General features: G+C 45.6%; 1 protein-coding gene across 1 annotated transcript in view; it reads right to left on the reverse strand.

Moving 5' to 3' along the window:
- Window positions 1-19,393, reverse strand: part of LOC119966916 (dynein heavy chain 14, axonemal-like) — a 1,122,002-nt gene that overhangs the window by 503,528 nt on the left and 599,081 nt on the right. Inside the window, exons 38-39 of the mRNA XM_038798874.1 lie at window positions 13,516-13,777; window positions 9,625-9,845 (exon numbers count right to left, since the gene is read on the reverse strand). Of these exons, the coding sequence (XP_038654802.1) occupies window positions 9,625-9,845; window positions 13,516-13,777 (483 nt within the window). The remainder of the gene's footprint in view (window positions 1-9,624; window positions 9,846-13,515; window positions 13,778-19,393) is intronic.

The following is a 19,393-nucleotide window of genomic DNA, read 5'->3' on the forward strand; positions in this document are numbered from 1 at the left end:
CTGTGATTCACTCACAGTGATGGGATGTGGGTCTGTATCTGTGATTCACTCACAGTGATGGGATGTGGGTCTGTATCTGTGATTCACTCACAGTGATGGGATGTGGGTCTGTATCTGTGATTCACTCACAGTGATGGGATGTGGGTCTGTATCTGTGATTCACTCACAGTGATGGGATGTGGGTCTGTATCTGTGATTCACTCACAGTGATGGGATGTGGGTCTGTATCTGTGATTCACTCACAGTAATGGGATGTGGGTCTGTATCTGTGATTCACTCAAAGTGATGGGATGTGGGTCTGTATCTGTGATTCACTCACAGTGATGGGATGTGGGTCTGTATCTGTGATTCACTCACAGTGATGGGATGTGGGTCTGCATCTGTGATTCACTCACAGTGATGGGATGTGGGTCAGTATCTGTGATTCACTCACAGTGATGGGATGTGGGTCTGCATCTGTGATTCACTCACAGTGATGGGATGTGGGTCAGTATCTGTGATTCATTCACAGTGATGGGATGTGGGTCTGTATCTGTGATTCACTCACAGTGATGGGATGTGGGTCTGTATCTGTGATTCACTCACAGTGATGGGATGTGGGTCTGTATCTGTGATTCACTCACAGTGATGGGATGTGGGTCTGTATCTGTGATACACTCACAGTGATGGGATGTGGGTCTGTATCTGTGATTCACTCACAGTGATGGGATGTGGGTCTGTATCTGTGATTCACTCACAGTGATGGGATGTGGGTCTGTATCTGTGATTCACTCACAGTGATGGGATGTGGGTCTGTATCTGTGATTCACTCACAGTGATGGGATGTGGATCTGTATCTGTGATTCACTCACAGTGATGGGATGTGGGTCTGTATCTGTGATTCACTCACAGTGATGGGATGTGGGTCTGTATCTGTGATTCACTCACAGTGATGGGATGTGGGTCTGTATCTGTGATTCACTCACAGTGATGGGATGTGGGTCTGTATCTGTGATTCACTCACAGTGATGGGATGTGGATCTGTATCTGTGATTCACTCACAGTGATGGGATGTGGGTCTGTATCTGTGATTCATTCACAGTGATGGGATGTGGGTCTGTATCTGTGATTCACTCACTGTGATTGGATGAGGGTCTGTATCTGTGATTCACTCACAGTGATGGGATGTGGGTCTGTATCTGTGATTCACTCACAGTGATGGGATGTGGGTCTGTATCTGTGATTCACTCACAGTGATGGGGTGAGGGTCTGTATCTGTGATTCACTCACAGTGATGGGATGTGGGTCTGTATCTGTGATTCACTCACAGTGATGGGATGTGGGTCTGTATCTGTGATTCACTCACAGTGATGGGATGTGGGTCAGTATCTGTGATTCACTCACAGTGATGGGATGTGGGTCTATCTGTGATACACTCACAGTGATGGGATGTGGGTCTGTATCTGTGATTCACTCACAGTGATGGGATGTGGGTCTGTATCTGTGATTCACTCACAGTGATGCGATGTGGGTCTGTATCTGTGATTCACTCACAGTGATGGGGTGAGGGTCTGTATCTGTGATTCACTCACAGTGATGGGATGTGGGTCAGTATCTGTGATTCACTCACAGTGATGGGATGTGGGTCTGTATCTGTGATTCACTCACAGTGATGGGATGTGGGTCAGTATCTGTGATTCACTCACAGTGATGGGATGTGGGTCTATCTGTGATACACTCACAGTGATGGGATGTGGGTCTGTATCTGTGATTCACTCACAGTGATGGGATGTGGGTCTGTATCTGTGATTCACTCACAGTGATGGGGTGAGGGTCTGTATCTGTGATTCACTCACAGTGATGGGGTGAGGGTCTGTATCTGTGATTCACTCACAGTGATGTGATGTGGGTCTGTATCTGTGATTCACTCACAGTGATGGGTTGTGGGTCTGTATCTGTGATTCACTCGCAGTGATGGGATGTGGGTCTGCATCTGTGATTCACTCACAGTGATGGGATGTGGGTCTGTATCTGTGATTGACTCACAGTGATGGGATGTGGGTCTGTATCTGTGATTGACTCACAGTGATGGGATGTGGGTCTGTATCTGTGATTGACTCACAGTGATGAAATGTGGGTCTGTATCTGTGATTGACTCACAGTGATGGGATGTGGGTCTGTATCTGTGATTCACTCACAGTGATGGGATGTGGGTCTGTATCTGTGATTCACTCAGTGATGGGATGTGGGTCTGTATCTGTGATTCACTCACAGTGATGGGATGTGGGTCTGTATCTGTGATTCACTCACAGTGATGGGATGTGGGTCTGTATCTGTGATTCACTCACAGTGATGGGATGTGGGTCTGTATCTGTGATTCACTCACAGTGATGGGATGTGGGTCTGTATCTGTGATTCACTCACAGTAATGGGATGTGGGTCTGTATCTGTGATTCACTCACAGTGATGGGATGTGGGTCTGTATCTGTGATTCACTCACAGTGATGGGATGTGGGTCTGTATCTGTGATTCACTCACAGTGATGGGATGTGGGTCTGTATCTGTGATTCACTCACAGTGATGGGATGTGGGTCAGTATCTGTGATTCACTCACAGTGATGGGATGTGGGTCTGCATCTGTGATTCACTCACAGTGATGGGATGTGGGTCAGTATCTGTGATTCACTCACAGTGATGGGATGTGGGTCTGCATCTGTGATTCACTCACAGTGATGGGATGTGGGTCAGTATCTGTGATTCACTCACAGTGATGGGATGTGGGTCTGTATCTGTGATTCACTCACAGTGATGGGATGTGGGTCTGTATCTGTGATACACTCACAGTGATGGGATGTGGGTCTGTATCTGTGATTCACTCACAGTGATGGGATGTGGGTCTGTATCTGTGATTCACTCACAGTGATGGGATGTGGGTCTGTATCTGTGATTCACTCACAGTGATGGGATGTGGGTCTGTATCTGTGATTCACTCACAGTGATGGGATGTGGATCTGTATCTGTGATTCACTCACAGTGATGGGATGTGGGTCTGTATCTGTGATTCACTCAGTGATGGGATGTGGGTCTGTATCTGTGATTCACTCACAGTGATGGGATGTGGGTCTGTATCTGTGATTCACTCACAGTGATGGGATGTGGGTCTGTATCTGTGATTCACTCACAGTGATGGGATGTGGGTCTGTATCTGTGATTCACTCACAGTGATGGGATGTGGGTCTGTATCTGTGATTCACTCAGTGATGGGATGTGGGTCTGTATCTGTGATTCACTCACAGTGATGGGATGTGGGTCTGTATCTGTGATTCACTCACAGTGATGGGATGTGGGTCTGTATCTGTGATACACTCACAGTGATGGGATGTGGGTCTGTATCTGTGATTCACTCACAGTGATGGGATGTGGGTCTGTATCTGTGATTCACTCACAGTGATGGGGTGAGGGTCTGTATCTGTGATTCACTCACAGTGATGGGATGTGGGTCTGTATCTGTGATACACACACAGTGATGGGATGTGGGTCTGTATCTGTGATTCACTCAGTGATGGGATGTGGGTCTGTATCTGTGATTCACCCACAGTGATGGGATGTGGGTCTGTATCTGTGATTCACTCACAGTGATGGGATGTGGGTCTGTATCTGTGATTCACTCACAGTGATGGGATGTGGGTCTGTATCTGTGATTCACTCACAGTGATGGGATGTGGGTCTATCTGTGATACACTCACAGTGATGGGATGTGGGTCTGTATCTGTGATTCACTCACAGTGATGGGATGTGGGTCTATCTGTGATACACTCACAGTGATGGGATGTGGGTCTGTATCTGTGATTCACTCACAGTGATGGGGTGAGGGTCTGTATCTGTGATTCACTCACAGTGATGGGATGTGGGTCTGTATCTGTGATTCACTCACAGTGATGGGATGTGGGTCTGTATCTGTGATTCACTCACAGTGATGGGATGTGGGTCTGTATCTGTGATTCACTCACAGTGATGGGATGTGGGTCCATCTGTGATTCACTCACAGTGATGGGATGTGGGTCAGTATCTGTGATTCACTCACAGTGATGGGATGTGGGTCTGTATCTGTGATTCACTCACAGTGATGGGATGTGGGTCTGTATCTGTGATTCACTCACAGTGATGGGATGTGGGTCTGTATCTGTGATTCACTCACAGTGATGGGATGTGGGTCTGTATCTGTGATTCACTCACAGTGATGGGATGTGGGTCTGTATCTGTGATTCACTCACAGTGATGGGATGTGGGTCTGTATCTGTGATTCACTCACAGTGATGGGATGTGGGTCTGTATCTGTGATTCACTCACAGTAATGGGATGTGGGTCTGTATCTGTGATTCACTCAAAGTGATGGGATGTGGGTCTGTATCTGTGATTCACTCACAGTGATGGGATGTGGGTCTGTATCTGTGATTCACTCACAGTGATGGGATGTGGGTCTGCATCTGTGATTCACTCACAGTGATGGGATGTGGGTCAGTATCTGTGATTCACTCACAGTGATGGGATGTGGGTCTGCATCTGTGATTCACTCACAGTGATGGGATGTGGGTCAGTATCTGTGATTCACTCACAGTGATGGATGTGGGTCTGTATCTGTGCTTCACTCACAGTGATGGGATGTGGGTCTGTATCTGTGATTCACTCACAGTGATGGGATGTGGGTCTGTATCTGTGATTCACTCACAGTGATGGGATGTGGGTCTGTATCTGTGATACACTCACAGTGATGGGATGTGGGTCTGTATCTGTGATTCACTCACAGTGATGGGATGTGGGTCTGTATCTGTGATTCACTCACAGTGATGGGATGTGGGTCTGTATCTGTGATTCACTCACAGTGATGGGATGTGGGTCTGTATCTGTGATTCACTCACAGTGATGGGATGTGGATCTGTATCTGTGATTCACTCACAGTGATGGGATGTGGGTCTGTATCTGTGATTCACTCACAGTGATGGGATGTGGGTCTGTATCTGTGATTCACTCACAGTGATGGGATGTGGGTCTGTATCTGTGATTCACTCACAGTGATGGGATGTGGGTCTGTATCTGTGATTCACTCACAGTGATGGGATGTGGATCTGTATCTGTGATTCACTCACAGTGATGGGATGTGGGTCTGTATCTGTGATTCATTCACAGTGATGGGATGTGGGTCTGTATCTGTGATTCACTCACTGTGATTGGATGAGGGTCTGTATCTGTGATTCACTCACAGTGATGGGATGTGGGTCTGTATCTGTGATTCACTCACAGTGATGGGATGTGGGTCTGTATCTGTGATTCACTCACAGTGATGGGGTGAGGGTCTGTATCTGTGATTCACTCACAGTGATGGGATGTGGGTCTGTATCTGTGATTCACTCACAGTGATGGGATGTGGGTCTGTATCTGTGATTCACTCACAGTGATGGGATGTGGGTCAGTATCTGTGATTCACTCACAGTGATGGGATGTGGGTCTATCTGTGATACACTCACAGTGATGGGATGTGGGTCTGTATCTGTGATTCACTCACAGTGATGGGATGTGGGTCTGTATCTGTGATTCACTCACAGTGATGCGATGTGGGTCTGTATCTGTGATTCACTCACAGTGATGGGGTGAGGGTCTGTATCTGTGATTCACTCACAGTGATGGGATGTGGGTCAGTATCTGTGATTCACTCACAGTGATGGGATGTGGGTCTGTATCTGTGATTCACTCACAGTGATGGGATGTGGGTCAGTATCTGTGATTCACTCACAGTGATGGGATGTGGGTCTATCTGTGATACACTCACAGTGATGGGATGTGGGTCTGTATCTGTGATTCACTCACAGTGATGGGATGTGGGTCTGTATCTGTGATTCACTCACAGTGATGGGGTGAGGGTCTGTATCTGTGATTCACTCACAGTGATGTGATGTGGGTCTGTATCTGTGATTCACTCACAGTGATGGGTTGTGGGTCTGTATCTGTGATACACACACAGTGATGGGATGTGGGTCTGTATCTGTGATTCACTCAGTGATGGGATGTGGGTCTGTATCTGTGATTCACCCACAGTGATGGGATGTGGGTCTGTATCTGTGATTCACTCACAGTGATGGGATGTGGGTCTGTATCTGTGATTCACTCACAGTGATGGGATGTGGGTCTGTATCTGTGATTCACTCACAGTGATGGGATGTGGGTCTATCTGTGATACACTCACAGTGATGGGATGTGGGTCTGTATCTGTGATTCACTCACAGTGATGGGATGTGGGTCTATCTGTGATACACTCACAGTGATGGGATGTGGGTCTGTATCTGTGATTCACTCACAGTGATGGGGTGAGGGTCTGTATCTGTGATTCACTCACAGTGATGGGATGTGGGTCTGTATCTGTGATTCACTCACAGTGATGGGATGTGGGTCTGTATCTGTGATTCACTCACAGTGATGGGATGTGGGTCTGTATCTGTGATTCACTCACAGTGATGGGATGTGGGTCCATCTGTGATTCACTCACAGTGATGGGATGTGGGTCAGTATCTGTGATTCACTCACAGTGATGGGATGTGGGTCTGTATCTGTGATTCACTCACAGTGATGGGATGTGGGTCTGTATCTGTGATTCACTCACAGTGATGGGATGTGGGTCTGTATCTGTGATTCACTCACAGTGATGGGATGTGGGTCTGTATCTGTGATTCACTCACAGTGATGGGATGTGGGTCTGTATCTGTGATTCACTCACAGTGATGGGATGTGGGTCTGTATCTGTGATTCACTCACAGTGATGGGATGTGGGTCTGTATCTGTGATTCACTCACAGTAATGGGATGTGGGTCTGTATCTGTGATTCACTCACAGTGATGGGATGTGGGTCTGTATCTGTGATTCACTCACAGTGATGGGATGTGGGTCTGTATCTGTGATTCACTCACAGTGATGGGATGTGGGTCTGCATCTGTGATTCACTCACAGTGATGGGATGTGGGTCAGTATCTGTGATTCACTCACAGTGATGGGATGTGGGTCTGCATCTGTGATTCACTCACAGTGATGGGATGTGGGTCAGTATCTGTGATTCACTCACAGTGATGGGATGCGGGTCTGTATCTGTGATTCACTCACAGTGATGGGATGTGGGTCTGTATCTGTGATTCACTCACAGTGATGGGATGTGGGTCTGTATCTGTGATTCACTCACAGTGATGGGATGTGGGTCTGTATCTGTGATACACTCACAGTGATGGGATGTGGGTCTGTATCTGTGATTCACTCACAGTGATGGGATGTGGGTCTGTATCTGTGATTCACTCACAGTGATGGGATGTGGGTCTGTATCTGTGATTCACTCACAGTGATGGGATGTGGGTCTGTATCTGTGATTCACTCACAGTGATGGGATGTGGATCTGTATCTGTGATTCACTCACAGTGATGGGATGTGGGTCTGTATCTGTGATTCACTCACAGTGATGGGATGTGGGTCTGTATCTGTGATTCACTCACAGTGATGGGATGTGGGTCTGTATCTGTGATTCACTCACAGTGATGGGATGTGGGTCTGTATCTGTGATTCACTCACAGTGATGGGATGTGGATCTGTATCTGTGATTCACTCACAGTGATGGGATGTGGGTCTGTATCTGTGATTCATTCACAGTGATGGGATGTGGGTCTGTATCTGTGATTCACTCACTGTGATTGGATGAGGGTCTGTATCTGTGATTCACTCACAGTGATGGGATGTGGGTCTGTATCTGTGATTCACTCACAGTGATGGGATGTGGGTCTGTATCTGTGATTCACTCACAGTGATGGGGTGAGGGTCTGTATCTGTGATTCACTCACAGTGATGGGATGTGGGTCTGTATCTGTGATTCACTCACAGTGATGGGATGTGGGTCTGTATCTGTGATTCACTCACAGTGATGGGATGTGGGTCAGTATCTGTGATTCACTCACAGTGATGGGATGTGGGTCTATCTGTGATACACTCACAGTGATGGGATGTGGGTCTGTATCTGTGATTCACTCACAGTGATGGGATGTGGGTCTGTATCTGTGATTCACTCACAGTGATGGGATGTGGGTCTGTATCTGTGATTCACTCACAGTGATGGGGTGAGGGTCTGTATCTGTGATTCACTCACAGTGATGGGATGTGGGTCAGTATCTGTGATTCACTCACAGTGATGGGATGTGGGTCTGTATCTGTGATTCACTCACAGTGATGGGATGTGGGTCAGTATCTGTGATTCACTCACAGTGATGGGATGTGGGTCTATCTGTGATACACTCACAGTGATGGGATGTGGGTCTGTATCTGTGATTCACTCACAGTGATGGGATGTGGGTCTGTATCTGTGATTCACTCACAGTGATGGGGTGAGGGTCTGTATCTGTGATTCACTCACAGTGATGTGATGTGGGTCTGTATCTGTGATTCACTCACAGTGATGGGTTGTGGGTCTGTTTCTGTGATTCACTCACAGTGATGGGATGTGGGTCTGTATCTGTGATTCACTCACAGTGATGGGATGTGGGTCTGTATCTGTGATTCACTCACAGTGATGGGATGTGGGTCTGTATCTGTGATTCACTCACAGTGATGGGATGTGGGTCTGTATCTGTGATACACACACAGTAATGGGATGTGGGTCTGTATCTGTGATTCACTCACAGTGATGGGATGTGGGTCTGTATCTGTGATTCACTCACAGTGATGGGATGTGGGTCTGTATCTGTGATTCACTCACAGTGATGGGATGTGGGTCTGTATCTGTGATTCACTCACAGTGATGGGATGTGGGTCTGTATCTGTGATTCATTCACAGTGATGGGATGTGGGTCAGTATCTGTGATTCACTCACAGTGATGGGGTGTGGGTCTGTATCTGTGATTCACTCACAGTGATGGGATGTGGGTCTGTATCTGTGATTCACTCACAATGATGGGATGTGGGTCTGTATCTGTGATTCACTCACTGTGATTGGATGAGGGTCTGTATCTGTGATTCACTCACAGTGATGGGATGTGGGTCTGTATCTGTGATTCACTCACAGTGATTGGATGAGGGTCTGTATCTGTGATTCACTCACAGTGATGGGATGTGGGTCTGTATCTGTGATTCACTCACAGTGATGGGATGTGGGTCTGTATCTGTGATTCACTCACAGTGATGGGATGTGGGTCTGTATCTGTGATTCACTCACAGTGATGGGATTTCTGCCTGTATTTCGATTTTCATGCACTACTAGCTCGACCATGCAAGACCAAAAACAATGCTCCACTCTGAGATGTGATTCCACAGTTGGGTATCACTTGCTGAAGCATTCTGAGTGTGCTGAAGCTGCACTAACAGCCAATTTAATATACCTTGTTTGTCACAAGCCTGGCTTACAGTTCCTTAAACTGACAAATGCGAGAACTTATTATTTTTGAACACAAAAATAATATTTTTAAGTTTTCCGTCTTTTCTGAAAACCTGGGAAAGTGGGGCTGTGAGCAGACCGGTGTGGGATTTCAAAAGGACACTGACAAATTGGTGGAGTCAGTGGACAAGCGGCAGATGAAGTTTACCGCAGTGAAATGTGAAATGTTTTGGTATGTTGTGGCATCTTACCATGTAAACCATGGCACATCTGCTGATTGTGGCAGGGCTGGCGTGAGACAGACTGTCCACCTCAAAGATCAGCCTCATGCTTTGTGGTAAACTAATGCGTTCCCCATTGGACAGGCAGAGTGTTCTGGTGTCATCCAGAACTGTGTTAAGGTTTTCCACCCAAACTGTATCTACTGGTCCATCCATTATTATCCATCGCCAGCTGGACATCACTGTCGTATCTTGAGGAAGAAGAGGATACATTATAGCTCATGGATTTAAAGGGACAGTGTCAACATGGATACAAAATTAAACTGAGTGGCATAGAAAAAGAGTTGTGGTTAATGTGTGTTGTTCAGGCTGGAGGAAGGTTTGTAGTTTAGTTCCCAGAGGTCAGCCTCGTGAGTCTTGCACTTTCTGATATATCTTAATGCCCTAGACCTTAGTTTACACAGCACAATTTCCAAATTTGTGGATGGTATGAAATTTGGAAGCACTGTGAACTGTAAGGACACTAGTGCAGAATTCCAAAGATCGTAGGTAAGTTGGTGGAATTGATGGACAAGTTGAAGTTCAATGCAGAGAAATGTAAGGTGATTCAGTTTGTAGGAAAATCTAAATTAAGGGGTCCAACTCTAATTGGTGTGCAGGAGGGACCTGGGGGCATTTGTGCTTAACACATTTGAGATGGCAGAACAGGTCGAGAGGGCAGTTAATAAAAAAAACATATTAATCTTTGGTTTATTAACAGGGACTTTATTAACAAGGCATGCTCTTTGCATACAACAAGGAGGTTCTGTTGAACTTGTATAGGACACTAGTTCAACGTCAGATGGAATGTTGTATCCAATTCTTGGCACCGCACCTCAGGAAAGATGCGTCGCATTAGGGAGTGTGTGGAAAAGATTGCAGAGAAATAGTTCCAGGAATAAGGAATTTCAGACCAAAGATATGCAGGTTAGGTGGGGTTATGGGGATAGGGTGGGGAGTGGACCTGGGTTGGGTGCTCTTTCCAAGAACTGGTGCAGACTCGATGGGCCGAATGACCTCCTACAGTGTAGGGTCTCTTTCTATGGAAGATGATTTTCTTCTCCTTGGAGAAGAGAAGGCTGAGAGAATATTTGATCGAGTTATTCTAAATCATGAGAGGCCTGGACAAAGTAGATAGGGAAAAACTGTTCCCATTCATAAAAGGATCAAGAAAAAGAGAGCACAGATTTAATGTAATCAACAAAAGAAAAAGGTGACATATAGTGTGAGATGGTGGTGGAGCAGTAACATCACGGGATTAGTGATGCTAAACTCCTGCTCTAGGACATACAGCTGGTGGGATTTAAATTTAATGAATTTATCAGTAACAGTGCCCATGAAACTAGCCTTGATTGTTGTAAAACCCATCTGAATCACTACTGTCCCTCAGTATGTAGTTAAAGTTTACCCATAATAAAGTGGAAATATTCTCATCTGCACCCCTAAACCCTTTAAACCCTTATGAGTCTACCTCTTCGTTCTCGAGGAAAGAAAAGCTGTGGAGGCTGCTGCTTGACTTTCTAGGAAGCACTTAAAAACAAAGAGGGCCGACTCATAAAAAGATGAGGTTGGAGAAACAGCTGCTATCCTCACTTAATGGATCCCTGCAGAGCTATAAAAAGAAACAATCTGATTCATCGCTTTGAAGTTCCAGTGAGCTGCAAATTGCAATGCAGGCAATGGAGTGTGAATTTCATGTAAACAATCCAGTTCAAAGCGTACAGCTTCCTGGCCATAGACACTGCCTTCAGTGCTTCAAAAATCAATTGCTGTGTGAAAATCACTTCAAAGGTTTTCACCACTTTAAAGGCATATCTTTCACCTTAATCTCACAGACTAATTTTAATTTAGGGGTACAGTTGGGATCGCTTTCACTTTATTATGAGAAAACTTCATTTCTTCACACTGACTTCCTGTTTACAGGGTTTTGGGGTGAAGATGAGAACATTTTGACTTTATTATGGGAAAACTTCACCTGTTACATTCTGGTTAGCTGTTCAATGAATTTTAAAGGTGGTAGATTGGGAGAGCAGCCAAAGAAGCCCCAACCCAGGGAAGACACCCAATCTGAGTTCCTCCAGCCAGTACAAGCCCCCTGAACCCAACCTCCCAAGAAGGATCCCTGTCAGCACCCTAGCAGCTATTCCTGGGAGTCCTTGCCACTTTGCCACCTCTCGGACTGCAGGGTGCCAGCTTGGCACTGCCAAGGGGCAGGGCCTCAAAAGAGGGAGCCAGGTAGGGTTAAAGGGGAGGCTTGGTTGGTTAAGGTGGTGGAATGAGGGAGTTGAAGGGGGGCTCTGGGTGGCTGAATGGAGGTCATGGGGGGCTGAAGGGTGGGTTCTAAGAGGGGGGATCTTGCCAGCGATTAGGGTGGGGATGTTGTGGATGGAGGGATTTCCTTCAGCAGCTAATGGAAATGGGGGGTGCTCCAGTTTCAGAGGTGAGGGACCTGTCGGAGAGATTAGGTCCCGCCCATCTCAGTTTAGATCCTGGAATGCCATGGAATGGCTTGGAAAATCCGATTTCCCAAAATATTATTTCCAAGTGCCATGGAATGGCTCGCCGGGGGCGCTCTGAGCACCAGCGGTGACCAGTCCTGATTCTCCGTTTGCGGAAGCACTTAAGATTCCTGAATGGAAAATCCCTAGACAACTTCCTCTCAAATCTATGGAAGAATCTGTATCCATCACTTTATCAGGCAGTGGAGTCTAAACCTTTACTACTCACTGCATTCAAAATACTTTCCTCATAAGGCTTTTGTTCTTTGGCCTTCCATCTTAAATTTGTGCCCTGTGAGTAGTGACCCTTCAACTATGTTTGCTGAAGATATCAAGCTAACTGGGAATGTAAGCTACAGGAAGCACCCAGAGAGGCTGCAAAGAGATATAAATAGGTTGTGAATGGGCAACAAATGGCAGGTGGAGAATAATGGAGCAAAGCACAAAGTTCTTCACTTTTAGTTGCAAGAATAGGAAAGCAGAATATTTTTTAAATAAGGTGAAACTTGAAAGATGACATTCAAAGAGACTTGCAGTGTTCGTACAAAGAACACATAAAGTTAGCATGCAGGTGCAGCAAGCAATTTGGAAATGACATGTTGGCCTCTATTGCAAAGAGATTGGAGTACAAGAATAAAGAAGGGTGGCACAGTGGTTACCACTGCTGCCTCACAGTATTCAATTCCAGCTTTGGGTGACTGTATAGACTTTGCACGTTCTCCCCCTGTCTGTGTGGGTTTCCTCCGGGTGCTCCGGTTTCCTCCAACAGTCCAAAGATGTGCAGGTTCGGTGGATTGGCCACTCTAAAATTAATACTAATCTTTATGAGTGTCACAAGTTACATTAGTGTTACATTAACAGGGCAATGAAGCTAAATTGTCCCTTAGTGTTCAAAGATGTGCAGGTTAGGTGGGGTTTCAGGGATGAGTGGGCCTGGTAGGGTGCTTTTTCAAGAGGTCGGTGCAGACCCGATGGGCTGAATGGCCTTCATCTGCACTGTTAGAATTCTATGGTTCTAAGCCTTGTACAAGGTTTTGGTGGGAGCACATCTTGAATACCTGGTGCAGTTTTAGTCTTCACATTTAATAAAGGATATACATGCAATAGAGGTGGGCCAACAAAGGTTAACAAAATTGGCCCCTGGGAGGAGTGGGTTGTTCTGTGATGAGAGGCGGAGTAAAATTGTTTTCTTTTGGGTTCACAATCTATGGCGTTTAGAACATTGAGCGGCAATCAAAATGGTTGGATATCCAGATATATGTTTGCCCATATCAGTGAGTTTGATGACCTCCCTGATATCCAATTCATCTCTTCCAACACCGACCCAGTCAACCACTTTCAACCATGGAAGAAGCTGCAATAAAGTCTGCTCCCAGGCTCTTACCTTCGACTTCCAGGTACTCATGGTCTTGGAAGTCAATCCAATTTCTCTCAACAGTCGCAAAAGTAGAAGAAAAGATCTTCACATCTGGAGTCTGATCATATTCTTTCTGCAGGTCCTTTGCAAATTTCCGCATTGCTTGAGCCAACAGGCCATCAGACCAGTCCATTGTGCTCTGATCCACGTATCCGTACAGCTCGCCGAGAGTGATGCACTTGGGATTGATGGTGAGGGTTTCTACCTTGCCTCTCTTAGCTGTAGGGGACTGAAAACATTTGAAAAACAGATTTGAACAGCTGGGTGAACTCTCCATTATTCTGCTTCTGAGGCTGCAGCCATTCCTCACAGGATTGTCTTGCAGTCTCCGGCAATTAAAGATTAGCGGGAGCTAGTTAAGCACAGTGGGCTAAACAGCTGGCTTGTAATGCAGAACAAGACCAGCAGCGCGGGTTCAATTCCCGTACCAGCCTCCCCGAACAGGCGCCGGGATGTGGCGACTAGGGGCTTTTCACAGTTACTTCATTGAAGCCTACTCGTGACAATAAATGATTATTATTATTATTATTAGGCTCAGATACTACAGTGAGAAAAGCCACAGTGGTAGCAATAATCAGTGCCTTTATTTTTAATTTTCTTGACTGATTTTAAAACTATTGGAAGTGGGTTAAAGGGTGCAGAGACAGACTCCAGAAGCTGAAAAAATGAAAATGAAAATTGCTTATTGTCACGAGTAGGCGTCAATGAAGTTACTGTGAAAAGCTGATGGAATACATGTTGTATCCATGAATACCCAGGAGACAAGTCCCCCAACTCCAAAGGTATTGCTGTTTTCTCAACAACCTTGTTACTTTCTCATGCACTCGCCACCCCTCTGGCACCCTGTTGCTCTGAATCACGTGCTGCCACATCCTCACTTATGCTACTTCATGACCCCCACGTTAAAGTTTTGGAGCTGATGTTTGAAAGTAAAATAGCACAGATGTGAGAGCAGTCCAGATATTAGGAAAGATCACCTTGCCCTCAACATTCCCATCAACATTACAGCCCACCAAGGCGGCAAAGTGGCACAGTGGTTAGCATTGCTGCCTCACGGCACTGAGGTCACGGGTTTGATCCTGTCCCCGGGTCACTGTCCGTGTGGAGTTTGCACATTCTCCCCGTGTCTGCGTGAGTTTCACCCCCACAACCCAAAGATGTGCAGGGTAGGTGGATTGGCCGCACTAAATTGCCCCTTAATTGGAAAAGAATTGGGTACTCTAAATTTAGTTTTTAAAAAACATGACAGTCCAGCAGACAGCCTTTCACAGGCAGTGTGAAAATACTCATTCTGGATGATTGGAAATCTTCCCAGTCAGGTGTTCCCACTTCTACATCAGGTGCAGAAGAGTTTAAAACAGGTTAAAGGGCTGATTTCCCTCTGCTTTTCCCATTTTGCATTAGAACATAGAACAGTACAGCACAGAACAGGCCCTTCGGCCCTCAATGTTGTGCCGAGCCATGATCACCCTACTCAAACCCACGTATCCACCCTATACCTGTAACCCAACAAACCCCCCCTTAACCTTACTTTTATAAGGACACTACGGGCAATTTAGCATGGCCAATCCACCTAACCCGCACATCTTTGGACTGTGGGAGGAAACCGGAGCACCCGGAGGAAACCCACGCACACAGGGGGAGGACGTGCAGACTCCACACAGACAGTGACCCAGCCGGGAATCGAACCTGGGACCCTGGAGCTGTGAAGCATTGATGCTAACCACCATGCTACCCTGCTGCCCCTCCTCTTGGATTTCCTGAGTGCGGTGGGCAGGAGAGTGATGTTCAGGAAATCCCATGTCAGTAAAGTATGTGTGATCTCACATACCAGTCAATGGTATTTGTAAGACCACAGGAGACCATTTGTGGTGTCAATTGTGGCGAGTCTTTCTGGGATTCTGTGAAATGCTTCACATCACAGCCTCTGATGCAGTCATTGACTCAATAGGTAGCATTCTTGTCTGAGGCAGAATGTTGGGGATTCACTCGAGACACTTGAACACAAAAACGAGGCTGAAACTGTCAGTACAGTACGAGGGGAGTGCTATATTATCATTGACACCAGGAATGCGAATCAGTGCACGCAATTCACCTCTTCTTGGTTTGAACATGAGAACCCCACTCACCACTCTGACTTGGAAATATATCGCCGTTCCTTCACTTTCGCTGGGGCAACATCCTGGAACTCCCTCCCTAACAGCACAGGGGGTGTACCTACACTTCAAAGACTGCAGCAGTTCAAGAAGGCAGCTCACCCCCACCTTCTTAAGTGCAACTAGGGATGGGCACTAAATGCTGGTTTAACCAGCGACACCCACATCCCATAAAAAAATTTTTAAACCTCAAACTATTTATCTTGAACTATTATTCTGGATTGCCTTTCTGTTTACCATTTCCTGTATAAAATCCTTTTGTGAAATTTCCTGATGAGATATTGAGGCCTAGGTTGCACATTAATGATCCCACAGTACCATTTGAAAAAGAGCAATGGAGTTATACCTGGACTCTTGAACTAATATTTATCCACATTCATTGAGACAGAAATTGCTGAATTTGGATTGGGTGCGGCTGTTGGAGGGTAAATCAACATCAGGCATGTGGGAGTCTTTCAAGCGACAGTTGATTGGGGTTCAGGAAAGTCACATTCCTGAGAGAACAAAGGATAAGTATGGGAAGTTTAGGGAGCGTTGGACAAGGAGGGATATTGTGAACTTTGCCAGATTGAAAAAGGAGACTTTTGTAGGGTCTGGAAGGGTGGGAACAGTCGAAACCCTTGAGGAGTATAAATAAAGTAGGAAGGTACTAAAGCGGGAAACTAGGAGGGCTAGGAGGGGTCATGAAAAGTCCTTGGCAAGTAGGATTAATGTGAATCCCAAAGCTTTTTATTCACATGTAAAAAGCCAGAGGATGGCCAGGGAAAGGATTGGACCATTTAAGGACAGTGGGGGGAATCTATGTTTTGAACCAGAGGAACCTGGCCAAGCGGCGGGCAGAATTCAACACAGCCAAAGCAGCCCTGTACAAAAGCCAGGTGCGGTTTGGGATGCTGTACCCTGCAAAACTCTAGGTGACTTTTCAGGGTAAAGAGGTCTACTTCACCGCACCGGCAGAAGATGATGATTTTGAGCGCAAACATGGGCTGGGAAGGCAGCAACACCAGCAGTGAAGTCGAACTCTGGAGACTAATTCCGCATGATAAAGCTGCCTCATCTTCAGTCTGGCTATGAGTCTCAGCAAGGAGGGGGTGACAGCAGTAAAGTACAGTAACGGGTAAGGAGAGGGAAACGGGGTGGGGGAATAAGTGCAACGGGTATGGAAAGGCAAAGATCACTCTGGGGGGGAGATTACACTAGCGGATGAGCTAACACAGGGAAGCAGTAGTGAGGGGGAAGGGGATGTGGAATAACTCCCGATGCCTGGTAACAGTGGGGGGAGAAATCACTTTGCTCAGAACTGTTACTCTAAGTTCAACCCCAGATCAGTCAGTACAGTGAAAGACACAGTCTCCAGTGATGAAACATCATTGTTTGTTGGAGTAATAACACAGAAGAATCATTTTTTAGAGAAACCAAAAAAATCTCCAGTAGTTCAAAAAATGAAACTAATGCGCCATTAAAATAAATGAGGTTGATGAGGACAAATGGCTGCTACCACTTGAAGTGAATGGTACAGTGGTCTGATTGAAGTTAGACACTGGTGCCAAAGCCAATTTAATCAGAATCACTGATTTTTTAAAATCTAAAAATTCAGCCGATTAGAAGAAATCACAAAATATCTCTAAGATTATAATGGTTCAAACATTAAATGTTATGGTGCTTGTGACCTGAGTGTGGCGGTGAAGAACACAGTTTATTCCATCCCATTCTATATTGTATCCAAGGCCTTGGATTCATTATTAGGTGATCAGTCCTGTGAAGAATTAGGTCTGGTGCAGTTGGTAGAGAGCATCCACAAAGGATTGGATCAACACTCCAACAATTCTGAGAACATTATCAGCAATTTCAACGATGTGTTGACAGGTTTTGGTACACGACTATTCACCTACAAGATACAACTCAAAGAGGATGCAAAACCTGTGATACAGGCACCAAGAAGAGTACCTGCACCACTTCAGGATCATCTCAAAAAGGAGCTAGACAGAATGACAACATTTAAAGTAATCAGAAAAATAGAAGAAACTACCGACTGGCTAAACGCCATGTGTAAAGGAAAAGAATGACCATATGCTTGGATCCTAAAAATCCTAACAAGAATATCAAAAGAGAACATTACCAAATACCAAAGCATGATGAAATCACATCGCTGATGACTGGTGCACAATTCTTTACGAAACTTGACGCATCTCAGGGTTTCTGACAAAAGAAGCTAGAAAGGATTACACTTTCAATACAACATTTGGACGGTACTGCTTTCTGAGAATGTCGTTTGGCATAATTTCGGCATCAAAAAATTTTCACCGTGCCATGGAGCACATTATCGAAGGCATTGAAGATGTACGTGTGCACGTGAATGATATCATCGTTTGGGGCTCATCGACGAGCACAACACAAGGTTGCTTAAATTTCTAATGAGCATCAGGAGAAATGGGCTGAAGCTCAACAAACAAAAGTTCAATTTGGAGTAACTGAAGTCACATTCCGAGGTGACAAGCTCTCAACGTATTGCTTGAACCTGACAAGTACAAAATCCAAGCAATTCTCAACAGGCCAAAACCACATAACGAGAAAGCCATCTTAAAAGAGTGATGGCTATGCTCAATTTTACAGAGAAAGTCATTCCAAACATGGAAGCAAAAACAACACATTTACGTGATCTCCTTCACAAGACACTTGGGCTGAGCAACATGAGCAAGATTGGAAACCAGTCATATATGCATGACGACAACAGAGCAGAGGCAAGTTCAAATCAAAAAATAATGCTGAGGTTTAGTTTAGGTTTGGGGAAATTCCACGACTCGACTACGACTTTGGGCTTCCAACTTTCACAGTTGAGGCAGATCTTTATCCTTTGGTTAACATCATCAAAATAAATCTCAACCAGATGTCTCCACACATTCAGAGGTTGAAGATGAAATTACAACACTGTGATTTCAATCTCATCTCCATGTCAGACAAATGTTAGTTCTTAGCAGATGCATTATCGAGAGCGCTGATGCAAAGTATTGGTGGTAAGATTACTGAGGATGTAGATCTGCATGTCAATCTTATTTCCACACTGCTATCAGTATCAGATGCAAAACTACGTGAGATCCAAGATCAAAGAACAAAGAACAATACAGCACAGGAACAGGCCCTTCGGCCCTCCAAGTCTGCGTCGCTCATGTGTCCTATCTAGACCAACCGCCTGTATCCTTCCACACTCCGTCTGTCCATGTGCCTATCCAGATAAGTCTTAACGGTTGCGAAGAAGAGACCAGGAAGGATCAAACTCTTCAAGAGGTGATGAGGAACATCAACTCACACTGGCCCAGAGGTCAATGTATGGAATTCTACAACAATACAATATTAATGGTGTGATACTTTGTTTGAACACCATAGTTATACCTCAATCTCTTCGCAAGGATGTACTGAAGAGGATACAGGATGGACATCTTGGGATTGAAAAATGTCAATGGAGAGCTTATGACTCAATTTACTGGCCAGGTAGAAACCAGGATATAGGCAGGATTGTCTGTTGTGACACATGCCAGACGTATCGTTGCAAACCTATGCAAATATCTGATTTACCTACGGCACCATAGCAAAATGTAGCTATGGATCTCTTTCACCTACGAGGGAAAGTGGGCAGCAGAGCAGAGCTACTGATTGGCTGTTCCGGGGAGATTTGCATACGTGCAGTGCGG

Source organism: Scyliorhinus canicula, chromosome 6, assembly GCF_902713615.1.
Source record: "Scyliorhinus canicula chromosome 6, sScyCan1.1, whole genome shotgun sequence".
Lineage (NCBI taxonomy): Eukaryota > Metazoa > Chordata > Chondrichthyes > Carcharhiniformes > Scyliorhinidae > Scyliorhinus > Scyliorhinus canicula.